This window comes from Bufo bufo, chromosome 5, assembly GCF_905171765.1.
Source record: "Bufo bufo chromosome 5, aBufBuf1.1, whole genome shotgun sequence".
NCBI lineage: Eukaryota > Metazoa > Chordata > Amphibia > Anura > Bufonidae > Bufo > Bufo bufo.
In genome coordinates this window covers 48,148,267-48,168,841 of record NC_053393.1, presented here as the reverse complement: position 1 = coordinate 48,168,841, position 20,575 = coordinate 48,148,267, and the positions used below count along the sequence as shown (strand labels likewise).

Below are 20,575 nucleotides of genomic sequence, written 5' to 3'. Positions count from 1 at the left end.
ACGATCATTCGTCCCCAGGCAGTTGTCATCTGTCGACAGCACTTCTATTTTCATTGGTTGATGTGCATACTTACCAAAGGCTGAGTTGGATAATTTGAAGTTTTTATACCCCGTCCACTGAGAACATCCCAGAACACCCACTTTTAGGTGGGGTCTGCATAAGCCCTACCCATTTTCCGGCTAGGAGAAGCCATATTTGGCAAAACTGTCTTTAAAAATTTGGGACAATCCTATCCTATCCTATCATTGATGCCCAGAACAAAAGGGAGATGAAACCTCTTTGGCGCTGCTCAGAGATTTCTACTAGTCTGCATTCCAAACAAAACGTCCATTCAGATCACTGAAATGAGAGGGGGGCGTATTTACTAAGATAGGGCTACTTTCCCACTAGCGTTAATATTTTCCGGTATTGAGATCCGTCATAGGGTCTCAATACCGGAAAAAAAACACTTAAGTTTCGTCCCCATTCATTGTCAACGGGGACAAAACGTAACTTAACAGAACGGAGTGCTCCAAAATGCATTCCGTTCCGTTCTCATACCGGAGAGCAAACCGCAGCATGCTGTGCTTTGCTTTCCGTCCTGGGATGCAGAGCAAGACGGATGACCCTCAATGCAAGTCAATGGGGAGGGATCCGTTTTCTCTGACACAATAGGAAACGGCTTGGCTATAATAGAGATAATACAACTGGATCCGTTCATAACGGATGCAGACGGTTGTATTATCAGTAACAGAAGCGTTTTTGCTGAACCCTGCCGGATCCAGCAAAAACACTAGTGTGGAAGTCGCCTAAATGTGCCAGAATTTGGGCTTCATTAGTGCTAAAAATAAAATAAATAAAAAATAGAATACATGCTATGCACCACAATTATTATGTGTTTTAGACACATAGGGTGTGGATTATTCGGGAAAGGGGTGGTTTAGCATAAAGGGGCGTGGCCAATGGTGCGCCAACATGCACCAAAATTTGGCCCAACCAATAGGTGGTGTAAAAGTCAGACAAAAGTGTCTAAGGATGGAAGGTGTATCTAAGGATCCAGCATGGACCACTTTGATACATTTGGTGCATGTTTAGAAGCCAGGATTAGTAAATCTGCCCCAATCTGCTTAGAACGTTGTACTTGATTTTCAGCAACAGAAATCTCTAAGCAGCGTCAAAAGGGTTTCCGTGCTGGACCGAGACCGGATGTTTTAGAAGTCAGTTCTAAATCTGGGATCCCAGACTTCTCCAATGCGATCTTCATTTATCTATTCATGACACATCAGAGGATCATTTGATCAAGGATTTCTACTTTAAAGGGGTCGTTCAATTAGAATAATTACTCACCGTCTCAAACCCCCTCAGCGCTGCTGTTCTCCCATCTGCTTTCTTTTACATGACAGCAGCAGCACGTCGCCCCACATGTGACTGCTACAGCCAATCATTGGCCTCAGTGCCAATACTGCTGAGGTCAGTGACTGGCTGCAGCAGTCATACGCAGTATACGAGCATATCGCTGATGCAGACAAAAATATGACATCGTAGTTGAAGTGGTGGGGAGGGGATGATCAGAGCGAAGGGCGTGCTTGGGTCAGTGGTATCCGTTTTTCTTTTTTACTTAATTAATTTTAATTTAAGGGATGAGTCTTTTAGGGGTTTTTCCAGGAGTACAGTATTGATGACCTATGTTTCCAGGAAGCAGCCCACCATGAACTTTAATAGTCTATGGTTGCCTAAATGAGCATTGTGGGGGTGTGACACATTGCAAATGTGGACGTGGAGTGGTATAAGAAAGGGGGCGTGGGGTTGGATATTAAAAGTTGGCAAGTATGAGGTTGGGGACCTGTTACATATATTGCACTGGGGCCACAGCCACACTATTTATTATTTCCACAACTCCCATAGAGACGAATGGAGTGGTAGTTCTCAGGCCCGACCTGCCGCTCCGTCCATTTCAGGGGGCTCCGAGGGATATAGGGTACCCGTTCTCGTGATCAGTGGGGGTCCCAGTCGTAGGGCCCTCATGGATCAAATAGCAATCCCCCCCCTATCCTGTGGATAGGGCATAACTTTTAACAATCGGATTACCCCTTTTAGTTACCCCTCTGTATGGTGGAGATCATGAGAACATCCAAATGTATGGAGTAACCCACTGTCATGGTCACACAAAGACTGCACCCCTACAGGGCTGGCTGCGTAAGTGACATCTATGGATAATGGGAGTGTTGATCAGTGGAAAGCCGGCAGTGACAGGGGAGTAGTCCTTGTCTCCTTACTGTCACATGCAGCCCCTGAGCAGATGAACCGAATCTGCTGCTACCTACACGCCACAACCAGATGGCCGCTGCCATATTATACTGACAACAGATGCGGTAACCTTTTTGCAAGTGACAATAAGGTGCGTGATCCTCTCCGTCCTGTCTGCTACACATGATGGAGAGGACTTCTTTAGTGGCTATCTGAAAGCATTAAGAGGATGAATATGTGGCGTTCATTTCTATTCACGTCCAGAACAGACGTATAGATCCTACGCCATCACACACCCTCACTCTCCAATTAGTCTTCCATCATTAGAATTGATAGCAAATGGTGAAGTCTTCACGCACAGAGTCTCTTTAGGGTGATATTTTATAATCTCGTAGGTACAGCATAAATAGTAATTCCATAATACTGTAGACCATCATAGGAACTGCCTAAGTAGCACTTCCCTAATATCCAGTTATAGGAATGACTGATGCTGTGTTCACACATGGCCATTTTATGGGGCATTTCTACTGTAGCTAACATGGCTGACCCACAGAATTTTGCAAAATGGTTGCAATGATGGGTGCAGGTCCCAACAAATCTCCGTGGCTCCTGTTATGGTAAAGTATCTGGGAGTTAAAGAGGTTTTTCAGTATTTTGCTGTTGATGGCCTATGCTCAGGAAAAGGTCATCAGTATCAGATCTGTGATAAGTCAATCACTTATTCGGGAGTAACTCTGGTGCTAGGACTGCACAGCTTTGTACATTGTGTAGCAGACGGAGCTGGTGACTGCAGCACTGCTCCCATTCACTTCAGTGGGGGCAGTGCTGCAGTCAGCAGCTAAGTCCACTACACAATGTACATAGTTGTGAAATTCCAGCAGCAGAGTAAGGCTCCATTCACACGTCCGCAAATGAGTCCGCATCCGTTCCGCAAATTTGCGGAACGGGTGCGGACCCATTCATTCTCTATGGGGACGGAATGGATGCGGACAGCACACAGTGTGCTGTCAGCATCCGCATTTGCTGAGCGCGGCCCCGATCTTCCAGTCCGCAGCTCCGCAAAAGTTAGAAAATGTCCTATCCTTGTCCGCAGCTGCGGACAAGAATAGGCATTTCTATAGGGGGGGCCGGCCGGGTGTGTTACGGATCCGCAATTTGCGGGTCCGCAACACACCACAGATGTGTGAATGGAGCCTTAGGCCTCTTTCACACGACCGTATGGCTTTTTCAGTGTTTTTTGGTCCGTTTTTCACTGATCCGTTGTTCCGTTTTTTGTTTCCGTTGTGTTTCCGTTTTTTCTGTTCCGTTTTTCCGTTCTGTTTTTCCGTATGGCATATACAGTATACAGTAATTACATAGAAAAAATTAGGCTGGGCATAACATTTTCAATAGATGGTTCCGCAAAAACTTGAACGGATACGGAAGACATACGGATGCATTTCCGTATGTGTTCCGTTTTTTTTGCGGACCCACTGACTTGAATGGAGCCACGGAACGTGACTTGCGGGCAATAATAGGACATGTTCTATCTTTTAACGGAACGGAAAAATGGAAATACGGAAACGGAAGGCATACGGAGTACATTCCTTTTTTTCTTTTGCGGACCCATTAAAATGAATAGTTCCGCATACGGACCGTAAACAGAACGCAAAAAACGGCCTGTGAACGGGGGGAAAAAACGGTCGCGTGAAAGAGGCCTTACTCGGGAACAATTAATAGGTAGAGCGAGGGGGAGTCAGACCAATTTTATACTGATGACATATACTAGGGATAGGAGTTAATATCAAAATACTGGAAACCCCCTTTAAAGGGAATCTGCCACCACATACCTCCATAGTAGTAATCCAAGAGCAGTCTCAGATTTTTGCAGGTCTTAGCATATCTCCCCCTTTGGCACAACTAGGGCCTCTCTATTTTTTTTACTTTCTTACTTGAATAGGAGGCATATTAGTAAGTGGCATGGCTTCGCTGGAACGTGGATGTGGTCTAACACATGACATTTTGTGCCAAAATTGCACCACAATTCTGGCATAAAATTCTGTCTCAAAGTAAACCAGCCGATAAAGTCGGAGAAAAGAGTCTATCATCCGACCTGAGCCCCTGAGCCACTAAATGCAGGTCTAGACAGCCAAAGTTCATGCCATCTACAGGCTTATTAAAGGGGCTTTTCCAGGTGTTTAGTATTGATTACCTATACTCAGGATAGGTCACCGGTATGTGATCGGTGGGGTTCCGACACCCTGGCCGTCAGCTGTTTGAAGAGGCTGTAGCGCACGGCCTCCTTGCAGCTTACCAAGCACAGCGACGTCCATTGTATAGTGGCTGTGCTTGGTATTGCAGCTCAGTCCTATTCACTTGAATGGGACTGAGCTGTGCCTTGGCCACGTAACGTAACCGTCACTGGCCTAGGAAGAGGCTGCAGTCTACATCTGAACAAACTACATATATTATTGGCATCTATTGTACTACTGAATCGGATTTGTTTTGTTTTTGTTTCTTTTGCAATCTAGACTCGTGGGGTCAAATCAGGGCAATTAGCTTACCCCTAATTCTGTGCTTAACCTGGTAGTCCACCAATTATGTAAAGGGCTTGCTATGGTCCCAAGGGTCTCACTTTCCTACAGACAATAATTAACCCCAAAAAAGGGGTGAAAAACAATGCAGTTCTAAAGGGGACACAGGTATTGCCCATCTCGCAGCATTTCCCACATACTATCCCGTAGTATGCACAAATGCTACAGAGGTTATACTTAATCTAAGCAAAGCAGCTTACTTACTTCTCAGGCTCCTTCTCATTTTGCTGCTTTGGTTGTGGCAGTAGAACGTTATTAACCAGTTCAGTGATCCCACTAAAGGGAAACCACCTGTTTGAATAAGCAAATAATGCAACTTTATCACCATAAGAACAAGTGACACGCCCGAAATGTCACCCCCAATCACTACAGACAAGCAGAAAGGAAAAGCTAGTAGCCAATGGAGAAGAATGGCAGCTTCATAACTCAGCCAGCAAGAGAGGAACACAGGTCTCACATAGAAAAGTAGGCCACAAGCAGGCAAAGGTGTCAACATCCAACCAATGTGGATGGGGTAAGAAAGCTGCATGCAGCCATCTTACAAGCCAGTCAAGAAGCACAAGACATACTAGGTGCAGTCTATTCAAGGACTCGAGTGACCTAACACCACCAAAGTTTGCAGGAAGCGAAACACAGCAAAACAAAAACAACAAAAAACATGAAAAAAAAAAAAAAAGTCAAGCCTACTGCACCGGGAGAAGAATTACTTACTGTGATAGTTGAGGTTTTTGTTCTTCTTTCACCCTAAAAAGATAAGTGTGCACAGCTCAGTGCAATATACAGCAAATGCCCCACTGGGATGAAAATGTGGGGTGCTTCATATTACCAATTATTAATGGAAACTGACAAGAAGGGTAGAAACAAAATTCATAAGAACAACTTTCAGGGTGTACTAAAGACTCGAGCATGTTGGAACTACTGATGTGCTGAATGAAATGCACCGTGGACCTTACGTACCTATGGATGCATATATAGTAAGGACTGGATGAATCATATCATGTAATCCATGTAGACCCGGAAGCATGAGTGAGCCAAGGACGTGTGTGTATGGGGGGGTAGGGGCGGAATCGCGGTCTGTCAAACAAATGTTCAGCTGACGGTATTAGATAGATATCTCTTATATCCCCTTCATCTCTAAACTTCTGGAATGTCTGGTGTACTTTCGCCTAATAATTTAACGCTCTTGATCCCTTACAATCTGGCATTCTCACTCTACACTCGATAGAAACCAAAGTGTCTAATGATCTCCTGACAGCAAAAAGGAATGGCAACTACTCGCTTCTCATTCTCCTGGATCTCTCTGAAGCATTTGCCACTGTAGAACACAAACTTCTCCTCAGTAACTATGCTCCACTCTATTAGCCTCAAGGACACTGCTCTCTCATGGTTTTCATCCTATCTATCTGGTTATTATTTATATATTATATTCAATGTATCATTTGCAGGTTCTACTTCTCCTCTTCCTCTTGATGTTGGGGTTCTTCAGGGTTCAATCCTAGGTCCTCTCCGTATTTCTCTCTCCACAGCCCTTGTCAGACAGACCATCAGCAGATTTGGTTTTAAGTACCATGTCTATGCTCACAACACCCAACTATATACCTCCTCCTGTGACATCACTCCTGCTGTACTACAGAACTCCAGTGATTGTCTGGCAGCTGTCTCTAACATCATGTCCTCTCACTACCTGAAACTGGATCTCTCAAAACTTCTTGTCTTTCCCCATCTACTAAGCTACTTAAACTTGATATCACAATTTCAGTCAGTGCTACTACCGTAACTCCTGGTCAGTACGCCCGATGTTATGGGGTTATGCTTGACTCAGATCATCCTCATGTTGTTTGCACCTAAAGAACATCTTGACAGCTGACAGATGCCGGAAGCATCCAAAGGCCCCTCTTCCACAAGAAGGGACAGCAGGACTTTCCTACAGATACAGGTCTATATTAGAATTCTACATCCTCAGATCTCAAAGAACCATATTCACATGAAGCACTCCTCACATCTGTCCTATTACTCCATCAGAGTGCACGAGGGACACTGCAAATAATCCATAGATGAAAAGTGATCAAAGTCAATAAAAATAGGCACTTATGGTTTATGGCTTTTGATTTCATAAATGTGGGGAATGGTTAATAACTATATAATAAAATCCTTAATGTAATGACTTCACTGGTACATAAATCTGGTTACGCATCGTGACCAGGTGTCCAGTCTGACATTCCAAATTTAATGTATATAATCCTGCAATTTTAAAACTGGCCACTAGGTCTAATAACAGGTGACGATTTCTTGCTCTGTACAGGTAACTTTTCAGTAGCTATTATCATTATCACCAGAGACAGAATTACAATCACAAGTAACACCTCGATAGAGTTAACAGCGGATCCACCATTCATATCTCCTCCCTCCTGACCTCGGCACAGGGCACAGAGGATGCCTAGAAAATTCTCCCATAGAAGTCAATGAGGTCCCCTCCTGACCATTGTGTCTATAGACAACGTAGATGCTCTCAAAAGACAGGAAATCTTAACATATTTTACACCTAGTGGCCAGTGTGAAAACTGCAGGATTTTTTATTTTTTTTAATACAGTGACATGGAAAATAAAAAAATAAATCACCCAAAAATCTTAAAAAGTGTGTTAACATAAAAGGGTGATTTAAACAATAGGTCATCTTCTGTTGACACATTCCCTTTAAGTTACAGGGGTTCTCCAGGAGTCTTCAGTCTCTGTGGAGGAAAGATCGTTACCCATCTCTTGCCTGCCCGATGCTGATGTCTAACATTTAAATCACGTTTTTATATTAAACACATTTTTTTAAGATTTTTTTTAAGTTTTCATGTCACTATCTATAGTTAAAAATAAAATAAAATCCTCACCTGCAGTTCTCACACTGGCCACTAGGTATAAAATATGTTAAGAATTCCTGTCTTTTGAGAGTAGCTATATGGTCCATAGACACAATGGACTGAGACATACCCATATGTACGTTTCTTTTAGGAATGAGCAAACATCCGAAGTCGATTCGCATAATACTTCGTTTGAATACTGTACGGAGCGAGCGTTCCGTACAGTATTAGAATGTATTGGCTCCTATGAGCCGAAGTTATTACTTTGTGAAGTCTCGCGAGACTTCCCATAATAATTTCATAAATTAATTTCTACTGTAAAAAAAACATTTCCCGAACTCAGGTTCGGTTACAAGGTACCACTTGGAACCGAACCCGAGTTCGGGATATGGTGGTTTTTTTACAGTAGAAATTGATTTATGAAGTTATTATGCGAAGTCTCGCGAGACTTCACGAAGTAATAACTTCGGCTCATAGGAGCCAATACATTCTAATACTGTACGGAGCGAGCGCTCCGTACAGTATTCAAACGAAGTATTATGCGAATCAACTTCGGATGTTTCTTCCGAAGTTGTTTGTTTCGTCCGAAGTTGATTCACTCATCCCTAGTTGTTTTGCCTGGACAAACAATCAAGGGCCCCTTCACTTTGCTGATTGAGTTCCACGGGGCGATCCCACATGGATTATACATTTGTGTGAGGCACTTACGGTAGTACAGTGAAGAACCTAGGAAATCAGGGAATAAGCGTAGTCGGTTGTGGTGTGCCGAAACCGAGGATGAGGTAGGCCTGAGAAAGAAGAGGGCCCACCCAAGGAAAGAGATGTGGAAGAAATGAGTTATAAATGAGTGGAGTGGTGGGAGGGTCAAGTTCAGACCTCGGACGGTGCAGGAGCCAGGTAGGGGGGTGCCCTAAATAGGCTGGAGGCGGACCTCAGCCCCTCCCACAAATCCAGGCCAAAGCCTTCACACTTGTGTGAGGCACTTACGGTAGTACAGTGAAGAACCTAGGAAATCAGGGAATAAGCGTAGTCGGTTGTGGTGTGCCGAAACCGAGGATGAGGTAGGCCTGAGAAAGAAGAGGGCAAAAATGAAATAAACACTTTATTGTATTCGATATACATGAAAGCTCAACCCGACATGTCTTGGAAAGCGTTTCTTAACTCCCGTGTTGGATTGGGAATGTAACGTGTGAAAGCGGATGACTTCCAGCGCCCCAACTTCTTAATGACATGAGCCGGGATGTTGGCACTGGAGGCCGTGGATGCGGCCCCGATCCGAAAGGAGTGCCCAGAGTAGTTGGATGCGTTGAGGCCTAGTTGAGTGAGGGATGACCTGACATAGATCATAAAGGTGGTGGTGGTGAGTGCAGACCCACGCAGTTGAAGTAGTGGCTGACAGGGTAGGAGCTTGTGATGCTGTTTGTATGCGTCCAGAACCCCGACTGGGCACCATCTGTTCTGCGTAGGGTAGTATGGAATGTCCACGGGTGAGAGCTGACTGCTTTTGGAGCGAGGTAAGGTTAGGATATAATGATCCCTGTGTTTCGTCAAGTGGGAGGCTAGTAGACAATGTGTGGTTTGGGTCGCCGAGGTCGTGGTGAATTCCCCGGGCCTCAGGAATCCGTAGAAGGCCAGGTACATCGCTGTTTTGATGATGGAGTTGGTAATAGCTTCAAAAGGTCTGGTGTCTAATAAGTTGGATAATGCCTTGAAAAAGTGACTGTTAATGGGCAGTCTCTGTGTCGGCCGTGCGGGTTCTGTCCTCTGAATGCCTTTGAGTATGGTTTTGATCTGGTGTGAGGCCATGAAACTGATGTTGTTAGGGTGTATGATCAGCATGTGATGTTGAATGCCGGTGAGATAGAGTTTGATGGTGTTGTATGACAGTTTGAGCTTGAGGTGGCAAAAGGAAGCAAACCCCAGCAGGGAAGTCATGACAAATGGGTGCGTGATGTTGTGTTCCAACAGGAACTTGTTAAACAGTGTGAATGCTCTGTTGTATGACCTGCGTGTGTTGTCTGATAGTGCAGAATGGGATAATAACTGGCTATGGCGCATGATGACATCTAATCCAGAATGAGCTGGTGAAATGACGGGGTGATGGAGGCCGTGGGTGACGCTGACGGGAGAGCCTGATGAAACGCCTGAAATTGGAAACGAGACAGATTGTCAGCTGCCGTATTGCACCTTCCCGGGACGTGGAAGCAGTGTATGAAGAAATTGTTGCAAGCTGCCAACCAAGTAAGCCTGCGCAGGAACCTCATGATAGTGAGGGATTTGGACCGACCCCTGTTAATGATCTGGCAGGTTGCCTGGTTGTCTGAGTAGCATCGGACCGACCTGTTAGCCCATGAATGACCCCACGCCACGGCGGCCGCCACGATGGGGTAGATCTCGAACAGAGCCGAGGTAGTGGAGAATCCCTCCAAACCCTGGACCGCAGGAGGCCAGCTACCCCACAGCCAATCGTTCCCAAAAATGGCCGCGAAACCTGTGGTGGATGCCGCATCCGACCAGATTGACGGGGAAGAGTCCGACAGCTGAGGGAGGAACATGCTCCTGCCGTTCCAGGCGGACAGAAATCTCCTCCACATACCCAGATCTGCAGTGGCGTGGGCATCCAGGGGCAGCCTGTGAGAGTCGTGAAGGAAAAGGGGGAAAAGGCGCAGAAGCCGTGAAATGAACGCGCGACCCTGGGGGATGATGCGCATGGCAAAGTTCAGGGACCCCAATAGGGACTGTAGTTCCTTGCGATTGCAGTCGCCGAGTTGAAGGTAATTGTCTATGTGGTTGAGAATAACCTGGATCTTCCCGAGTGGCAAACTGGCTTGCATAGAGGCAGAATCCAACTGAATGCCCAAGAAGGTGATGACTGTGTCCGGCCCCTCTGTTTTCTTTGTGGAGATGGGTACCCCAAGTTCCCCGAACAGCTTGATGGTGGCCCTGAGGCTGGCGGGAGGGGAGATGTTTTCCTCCACGAGTAGAAAGTCATCCAGGTAATGCAAGACCATCGGGCATCTTGCTACGTTCAAGAGCAACCAGCAAAGTGCCTCCGCGAATGTGTCAAAAATGGCTGGGCTACTTTTGGATCCGAAGGTCAACCGGGAGAAAAAATAATAGTTTTCGGACCACTTGATGCCATGAAGGTGCCACAGCGATGGGTGAATTGGTAGCAATTTGAACGCATTGGCGATGTCGGTTTTGCTGAGCCATGCTCCGACCCCTGCCTGCCTGATGGCGGTGATGGCGTGATCTATAGTGGTGTATTGGAGTGAGAATTCCTCCGACGGAATGAGGGAGTTGAGACTGGGGTCGGCTGAGCCGTGTGGTGCCGATAGATCGATGATTAGCCTCTGTTTCTGGGAAGATTTCCCGGTGACGATGCCAATGGGATTGGTGCGCCATGTGGTGAATGGGGGTGTCTTGAATGGTCCTAGCACGAAACCCTCTGCAACTTCCTGGGCTATGAGGGCGTCAATTGCGGTGGGGTTGCCTTGGGCGGATAGGAGATTTGGACATTCCAGGGTGCCTGTCGGCATGTGCAGGATGCCCGTGTGGAAGCCTTCTGTCAGCCCTGCCACGAGGAAATCGGTGAGATGTCTGGATGGGTGCTGAGACATAAATGCTGAAAAAACCGGCATATTTATGGTCGATAGATACGGTTTAGAAAACATTTTATTTGGACACATTGATCTAGCATGTGCCCGGAAACAATTGGTACAAATGTGCAACAACCTGCACCCGCTAAAATTGCAGGATCCCACATTGAAATTGTTGCAAATCTGGGATTTGCCCAGAAACTTGATTGGCCGCCCCAGCTTGTCCCGGCTTGATTTCTCCGTGACCCCGGAGGGGCCGGCCGCTTGAGAGGGGGCTTGACTGTCCGCTGCGTTTGGGCAGAAATTGGTGGTGTGGGCAGTGGAGGAGCAGTGCACACAAGCTGGCGTCCTTAGGCCTGCGAAGTGTCGGCAAAAAATGACAGTGTCGATTCTTGCCCAGTTGGAGCGGACTCCGTACTGGGAGAAAGCCCCTGCCACCTTTGCCGAAAAAGATCTATGGTAGTCATAGAATGCCGACCCCCCATATTTGTTGCCCAGGTCCACCAGCTTGTGCATGTAGAGGTCAAACTCCTCCCTTCTGTTAGGGTAGACCGTGCAGATGACCTCCCTGTAGATGCCGAAAGCCAACACAAATTCTGGAATAGACAGTTTTCTATTGAGGCGGGCATCCCTAGATTTAACCACGACTGAGACATCGTCGTAAGCATAAGTTTTGTTCTCAACAGTATCTTGAGAGGCAATCAGGAGGGAGGCCAGGTTCACATCCTTACCTTCCAGAATGTCCCTTTTCAAGTGCTCCGGTATCATGTGCGCCGGGCTGACTTCTTGGTCATCTGGGTTGATGGATGGCACGCCCACTGGCAAACCGGATGGTGCCGGTGACGCTGCCGGTGGTGGCCCTGCCAAGGAGAGGGATGTGGTGACCGACTCCAGCCTCTCTAACCTGTCGTTGACCCTGGACATGGACGTCATCAAAGAGGCCAGCATGGCGTGTATATCCCCCGTGCTGGACTGGCTGGGTCCTTCCCCTGCCTCCGCATTACTGGTTGACGTGCGTAGTAGTCGGAAAAGCTCAGCTTTTCTTGCCGTGGCGGGGAAGGGGATCTGCCGTCTCTTCAATTCCGCCGTGATACGCGGAATTGTCCAGGCTCTGATGGATGCTGGGCTGGCAAGATCGTCTCCTTGGGCTAAGGTGATGGATCTAGCCGGAGTGCCCGGAAGGGAAAAGTTCTCAATTCCTTCCAGAGACATGCTAAAACAGAATAGTTTGTTAGTGTGGGGAAAACACAGGACCGTGCTGGCAAGCTAGCTATGCCGGATGGCGAAATAATTAAGCCTAGGATGGTGACAGATGAGGCCCTGCTAATTGCCGAGCGGCTTGAGAGGCTCTATCTATGAGTTGGCGCGAGGGGTTGATGAGGCCACTGACGTGGTGGCAGGAGTGTGAGGCCTCTCGGTGACTTGTACGACAGGACTAGGGAAAGGGAGTGACAGGTGAGGCCCTCTCTATGCAACAGCGAGGCGGCTTACTAACGAGTGGCGCGATGGGCGGCTGCCTCCGAGCGTGTGAGGCGGGGTGTTGGCCTCGCGGACCACTGACTGATGGCGAAGCCAAGAGGGGGTTAATCTAGTGGGATTCCGAAGCCCCTGATGCCAGCACGCTGACCCTAACGGGATGGACTGAAATGTAGGAAACAGAAAACGATTGAGCAGGTGTACGTACCTGGTAGCAAGAAAAAGTCACTGGATACGTGCAGCGTAAATAAGTCTAAGCTTGACCGCCTAAAAGAGGGGTAGACAGAAAGTGTTATGACGAGAGTTGACTGTGGTCTGAACGTTTAGCATGACCTGAGAGGATTGCGCCGTGAGTTGCAACGGTGACCCGGTATGGTATGGAAGGTATGTGAAATGATGCCCCGTGCTGTGGCGGAAGGTGTGAATACGGACCTTTTATTTATTTTTTATTTTTTTTGGTTTTACTGGGATATTGATGTTCTAATGGAAAACGGGGTTTTGTGTTTTTTTTTTTTTCATATGGCGGGTTTTTTTTTTTTTTTTTTTTTTTTTTTTTTTATGGCGGGTTTTTTTTTTTTTTCCATATGGCGGGATTATTGTTTTTTTTTTTTTTTTTTATATGGCGGGTTTTTTTTTTTTTTTTTTCCATATGGCGGGATTATTGTTTTTTTTTTTTTTTTTATCGGGTTCCTTTGGTGACTGTATGAAGCGTATGGATTTTTAATTGTACATGGATGTTGGCCTGGCGGGTGTGTTCCCTGATGCCGGCTCTTGTGATGATGACTTGCGCCCCCCCCCCCCCCCCCCCTGGATGCGCTGCCTGATGGAGGGGAGCGGTAGCTGGATCTGTGGGGCTGGTGCAGGGGTGTGCAAGCGGCACCCCTTGGCTCCCCACCCCCATGCACACAGCGCACGCGTGCGGCACCTGTGGCCGGCCGCCAGGCTACCGCGCATGCGCCGCCGCGGCCGCGCATGCGCAGCGCCCCCGCCGCGCATGCGCGAACCGGGCGCCGGGACGCGGCGGCCGCCATTGGCAGCGCGGCAGGAGGACGGAGTCGCGGGCCGGCGCGGCGGCGGGGAATAGGGGGACCGCGGCCCTGGTGCGGCTTGTGGCGGGGGAGCGTGTGGAGAGGCCGGGAAGCGGCGAGCATCTGGTGTAAGTGAGAGGGCGGCCGTGCCGCTGATCTGGCGAGGGGTGTGAGGGAAGAAAAGTGCGTGGGATGATTGGAGGGGAGGGGAACGGCGTGGTTGCTGCCATGGGAACCTGGTACACGTGTTGTCCGTGCTAGGAGTGGGGATGCGGTGGGGTGTGCGTGCATGCATGATCAGAAAACGGTGCCAGCATGAACCGTGATTTGAAATGAACCTGTGACATGGTTTTACAGGTAAATGTTGAAATGAACCGAGCTGGAGGCAGGGCAGCCGTGAGGCCCTGTGCTGTACCGTATGAAAAACTCACAGTTTGAACGGGCAAAAACGTGACCCGCAAGGAACCAGGTGAAGCCGGACGGATGGAACCGGAATGCTCCAAATCCTGGACCCGAAAACAACGAACTTCAGAAACAGCAACTTGTAAGTAACTTCTTCAGTTAACTCCACACGCGACTCTCTCTCTCTCAAGTTCAGACCTCGGACGGTGCAGGAGCCAGGTAGGGGGGTGCCCTAAATAGGCTGGAGGCGGACCTCAGCCCCTCCCACAAATCCAGGCCAAAGCCTTCACACATATCCTAAGTCCTGGACAACTCCTTTAATATACAATATTGGTGCTCGTTCAGACCCTGCAAGTGCATTGTGTTCTTCTGTGCAGTTTGAGGAATTCTGGTAAATCCAGACCCCATCAGACTAATACATTGCAAGGATCTTCTCATCATGAACTGCAAAAAGATCAGCTATCAAGAATCAGGTAAGCATCATCAAGGGCTTCAGGTACGACAACAGTCTATAACATTACATACAGACGGAAGACATCAGGATAACAATTGTACCAAACGGCAAACACTCAGCTACTTCTATATGAATTTGCAATATTAAAAGTGTTGACCAATGGAACAAATATTTTTTTAAAAATTAAATCCCTCACTGCGCCCATTCTGGCACTTACCAGTTTCCTCAGGGACCTACTTTCTGGTCCTGTCTAGACACACAGAAAAAGTCTGCTCAGCGAAACATTTGCCACAGTGGTGACCTGCCTCAGCCTGTGATATTGTCACACCCGTGTGTGGGAGGGAGACACCACACCGGACGAAGAAGGAGAGGGAACAAAGAACGAGGCCTGGAAGCTAGGGAAGAAAGGAGGACACCTCCTAGTCGAATCCCTAGTCACAGTCCTGACTGACTATCAGTATGAACAGACCCCAAAGGTAGGTGAGTTCATATGCAGGCATACCTAGAGTCCTCACTCACCCTATAGGACCCTGGCGATAGTGACAGGACTGAGACTACCTGTTCCTCCAGAAAGAAAGGATGACCAGGAGTCTCCCTCAGGCCTACAACAAAGGGCATGGGAAAAACAACATACAGATAAACCAAAACAAAATGCAAAAGGGAAAGGAAACATTTAACTTTCCAGTAAGCTATGGCAGCAACAGGAAATCAGCCGAGAACCACACACCAGCAGACCACAGATACCACTGAAGCTATAGACCACACAGCATTGTGGTAGAAGCAACTATAAATAACGAAAGTTAAATGACCACAATAGCAACACCTGGAGGTTAGAGGTCGGGCCAGTATCAGAAACAACACAGACGTCTATTGATCCACAAGGAAACCTGTCAGATCAAAGCACGTGTTGCCAGTCTCACAGATCTTCTGTCACCCAGTGACAGTACCCCCCCCCCCCCCCTTTTATGGGTGACCTCTGGGCACCCAGGACCGACCTTAGCTGGATGAGACATGTGAAAAGATTTCACCAAACGACTGGCATTCACGTCAGATGCCAATACCCACATCTTTTCCTCTGGTCCATAACCCTTCCAGTGAACAAGATACTGAAGATATCTACGAAGGACTCGAGAATCAATAATCTTGGCGATCTAGAATTCCAAACTACGGTCCACCATGACAGGAGTGGGTGACAAGGAAGACGGCTCCAAGGGTTCCACATATCTCTTCAACAAAGATTTATGAAAAACATTATGTATTTTCAGAGCCTGAGGAAGTTCTAAACAATAACCTACAGGATTAATAATGGCAATGATCTTATATGGGCCAATAAATCTTGGACCCAACTTCCAAGAAGGTACCTTCAACTTAATATTTTTTGTGGACAGCCACACAAAATCACCCACTCTTAGGTCCATTCATATGTTTTCTGTCAGCCACACGTTTATACTTGTTGCCCATATTCATCAAGTTATTTTGAATGAAGCCGTTGAGGTGAAACGCGCGTCGAGGTCTTGCGCTTGGGGCTCCCTTACCTCTTTTTGGTCAGATCATGTCTTCAGGTATGTTCCTTGTTAGATGTGTTTATTAACATATCGCTATGCCACAATGTTTATATTAGGCCTATGATATATACTGAGGCTGTGAGTTGAACAATTCTTACCTACTGGTGTACACTGTCCTACATAGTTACTGGGGGCTTATGCTTGCCCCTTGCTTCTCTTTATATACTTTTCCAGCTTGCCTTTTTTCCTCCATATTTTATATACATTATTATAATAAAGTTGGTATATTTTTTGATAATTGGTCCCACCTTTCTTAGTCATGTCAGTTAAGGGTTTCACCACTGTCGAATAGTTCTGAATACATTTTCAGTAATAGTTGGTGAACCCCTGAAACCGCATAAGAGCCTTCAGATTTTCGGGACAATCCCAGTCTAATACCACACTGACTTTCTCTGGATCCATTCGACAACCCGAAGATGACAGCAGGTAGCCCAAAAATTGCACCTCGTGTACAACAAAAAGGCACTTCTCTAATTTTGCGTACAACTTATTATCCCTAAGGATCTGCAACACCTGTCTAACATGATCCTGATGTGTCTCCACGTCTGGAGAATAAATTAGTATGTCACCTAAATATACGACTACAAACCTCCCCACCAGGTGATGAAAAATGTTTTTCACAAAATGGAGGAAAACCGAAGGAGCATTGGTCAACCCAAAAGGCATGAACAGGTTCTCAAAGTGACCCTCTGGGGTATTGAAAGCAGTCTTCCATTCATCCCCTTCCTTGATCCTGACCAGATTATATGCCCCCTAAAGTCCAACTTGGAGAACACCTTGGCACCAACAATCTGGTTAAACAAATCAGGAATCAAAGGAAGGGGGTAAGGATCACAGACAGTAATTCGATTGAATTCACGGAAATCCAGAAATGGCCGAAGACCTCCGTCCTTTTTTTTTTAACAAAAAAGAACCCTGCTGCTACTGGAGACTTGGAAGGTCTTGTGTTCCTTAGCCCAACTCTCAGCGATATTCTCTCATGGCCAATCTTTCAGGTCCAGAACGGTTATACAGCCTAGACTTGGGCAACTTAGCCCCGGGAATAAGGTTGATAGGACAATCATATTCCCGATGCGGAGATAAATCCTGGCATCCACTCTCAGAAAATACATCGGCAAAATCGGATATAAAAGAGAATAATGTCTTAGTAGTTAAAACAGAAAAAGATGTATTCACACAATTGTCTATGCAATAATCACCCCAATGCAGAATCCGTTTAGCTTGCCAATCAATGATTGAATTGTGCTTGCCTGCTTAACCACAGTAAACCCAGAACTACTGGAGCGGGGAGACCCTCCAACATAAAGCACAAGATAAATTCCTCATGAAAGTCACCCATTCTTAATCTGATATCATGCACATCTTGAGACAAACACTTCTGAGCTAAAGGTGCAGAATCAATAGCAAAAATGGAAATGTTTTTCTCTAATGCACTCGGTGACAAACCGTGCTTACGAACGAACTGAGCATGATCTGAACTGAAGTGATCCTTGGATTTAATATTTGTATGCATATTAAGGGCTCATGCACACGACTGTGTGCCAGGCCCGTATTGCGGCCCGAAAACAGCGGGTCCGCAATATATGGGCCCTGACTGTTTTTGCACCGCATCACGGATGCGGACCCATTCACTTGAATGGGTCCGCAATCCGGATGGTGCGGTGCGGAAAGTAAGCACAGAATCCCGAGGAAATATAACGGAGTGCTTCCGTAGGGTTTCTGTAAGTGCATGCACAGCGCAATAAAGTAGTGTATGCACTACTTTTTTACGGTGCTGTCGAATGCGGATCGCAGACCTCAAGTGTATGAGTCCGCGTCCGCATGCAGCAGCCCCACGGTTGGTGCCCGTGCATTGCAGACCACAATTGCGGACCCGGCCCGCACATGGTCATGTGCATGAGCCTTAAGGGTGTTGCCTCTGTTCCTTGTGGGGACTGTCTTTGTAGGTTTTGTACACTTATTTTGGGGTACTTTGGTTATTATTGTTTAGGAGGTACTTGTTGCTGTTTTGTCCGCATCCATGTGTCCGTCCTGCAAATTATAGAACATGTCCTAGTTTCGTCAGCTTTACTGACACGAATAGGCATTTCTACTATTGGTCCTGCAAAAAAGGTGGCATGGACACGGCCGGTATCCATATTTTGCGGATCTGAGGTTTGCAGAGCGCAAAATACATACGGTGGTGTGCACAAGGTCTGAGACTTTAATACTGATGACCTATCCTCTGCATAGTGGCATTGCTTGGTATCGCGCTCAGCCCCATTCACTTCAATGGAGCCGAGCTGCTCCTAGACCACACGACCAATGAACGCGACGTCACTGGCCTAGGAAAAGCTGAGAGAAGGCCACAGCGCTCACAGGTGCCGTCTCAAACAGCTGATTAGAGGGGATCCCGGGTATCGGACCCTCACGGATCAGATACTGATGACTTAGGGCTTATAAACACGAACGTTTGCCGGCCGGGCCCATGCTGCGGACCTCAATGCACGGGCACCGACCGTAAGAATGCCACATGCGGATTGCGGACCCATGCACCGACTAGGGATGGGCGAATCGACTTCGGATGAAACATCTGAAGTCGATTCGCATAAAACTTCTTTCTAATACTGTACGGAGCAGGAGCTAGAATGTATTGGCTCCGTTGAGCCGAAGTTATTGCTTAATAATTTCATAAATTAATTTGTACAGTAAAAAAAAAAAATCCCGAACTCTGGTTCGGTTCCATCCGTGATGCAGGGTGCACGTGTATTGCAGACCCGCTGTTTGTGGGCCGCAATACGGGCACGGCCGGCACACGTTCATTAGTCAGAGGATAGGTCATCAGTACCAAAATCTCTGAAAACCCCTTTAATCGCAGCAGACAGGTGAAGATGAAAACCCTGCACCTGGAATGGGAAGAAGGAGCACGGATGAAGCGAAATCTGACAGGCTCTGCACTACATTTCCCTTCATTGGCATGCACAATGGAGGGCGAATAAATAGGATCAGAATTGCTTCACAATCCCATTGAAAATCCTGAACAAACATCTGATCCCTTCCGGACGGGATTGTATTTCTCCTAAGAACAGAGGGGCTTGATGGGGTTTATGTGCTAAACCACGGAAGCTACCACCCATTTATTTCACGCAGACGATGTCATTATTCGCTGGACCTGTAGTCCACTTTAGATGACAAAGGCTCCGGAATAATCCACCAAACCGACTCGCATTACAGCCTTTGATTTCTCAGCTTCCAAAATTAGCTCCGCGCTCTGATTCTATATTTAAAAGCAGTGAAGTGAGAGCAGGAATTGATTGCCGTTATCTCGTCTCGCCAAATCTGGCCGCTGCGACGTTTAAATTTGGAATTATATTTATATAGTCGGAAAGTGGAGTGGATCCAGACAGAGAGCTGTAAGAAAGGCAATCGAATGCACGGCTCCGCAACCCGTGTCGCAGAATTAGAAGCAGCGGAATGCTGGAACTTGTAGTTCCACCCGACTAGGTACGATTTAAAGGGACACTCCACTTTGTGGCCTTTTAACCCTTAGGCTCCTTTCACACGGGCGAGAATTCCGTGCGGGTGCAATGCGTGAGGTGAGCGCATTGCACCCGCACTGAATCCGGACCCATTCACTCCTGATTCAAAAGGACATTCAAAACTAAATCCACAACCCTCGTGTTGCTTGCAGATTATATTGCAGATTTTGACTACAACCAATCTGCTATCAATATTTTAAAAATCCCCACCGCAAGTCAATTTTCACAAGGAAAGAACAGCAGCATGCGGTTTCTAAAAATCTCGTCCACTTGGTTTGTACTGTATTCTGCTGCAGATTTTTAGGTGCAAATCTGTGGGAAAAACTACATTTTCCTCAAAAAAGAGGTTCTGCAGCAGTCAATACCGTCTTTAAAAAACAGAATACTAGGGGTCACCTCAGAGTTCTGTGATCTGTGTAATGCGCTCTGCTCACAATCATAGATCATTTACACCTTATGCCCCATAGCATGAAGCATTCTGCCATTAATGTTCTTTGTGTTTCAGTTTCTCACCAATTACAAGATCTGTTTGCATTCAGCCTACCTCACCCTCCTACCCAACCAAATAACGGACACGCCGCGTGACGATGGAACACACAGGCCACAGGAGCCTCTTTATTAATAAACAGGTTTAAACTCCAATTAAATAACCTTAAAGGGGTTGTGTCACTTCAGCAAATGGCATTGATCATGTAGAGGAAGCTAATACAAGGCACTTACTAATGTATTGGGATTGTCCATATTGTCTCCTTTACTGGATGGATTCATTTTTCCATATCATTATTTACACGGCTTGTTTTCAGGGGTTATGACCACCCTGGAATCCAGCAGCGGTGGCTGTGCTTGCACACTATAGGAAAAAGCGTCCGCAGGGCCGGTGCAAG

General features: G+C 46.9%; 1 protein-coding gene across 11 annotated transcripts in view; it reads right to left on the bottom strand.

Annotated features, from left to right (window-relative positions):
- The window catches only part of RIMS2 (regulating synaptic membrane exocytosis 2), a 638,194-nt gene that overhangs the window by 541,454 nt on the left and 76,165 nt on the right, over positions 1–20,575 (bottom strand). For 7 of the 11 annotated variants that reach the window (XM_040432551.1, XM_040432553.1, XM_040432561.1 and 4 more), the window contains exons 2-3: positions 5,512–5,544; positions 5,005–5,091 (exon numbers count right to left, since the gene is read on the bottom strand). The exons of the other annotated variants lie outside the window; for them this stretch is intronic. In XM_040432551.1, the coding sequence (XP_040288485.1) occupies positions 5,005–5,091; positions 5,512–5,544 (120 nt within the window). The remainder of the gene's footprint in view (positions 1–5,004; positions 5,092–5,511; positions 5,545–20,575) is intronic. 11 annotated transcript variants of the gene reach the window in all.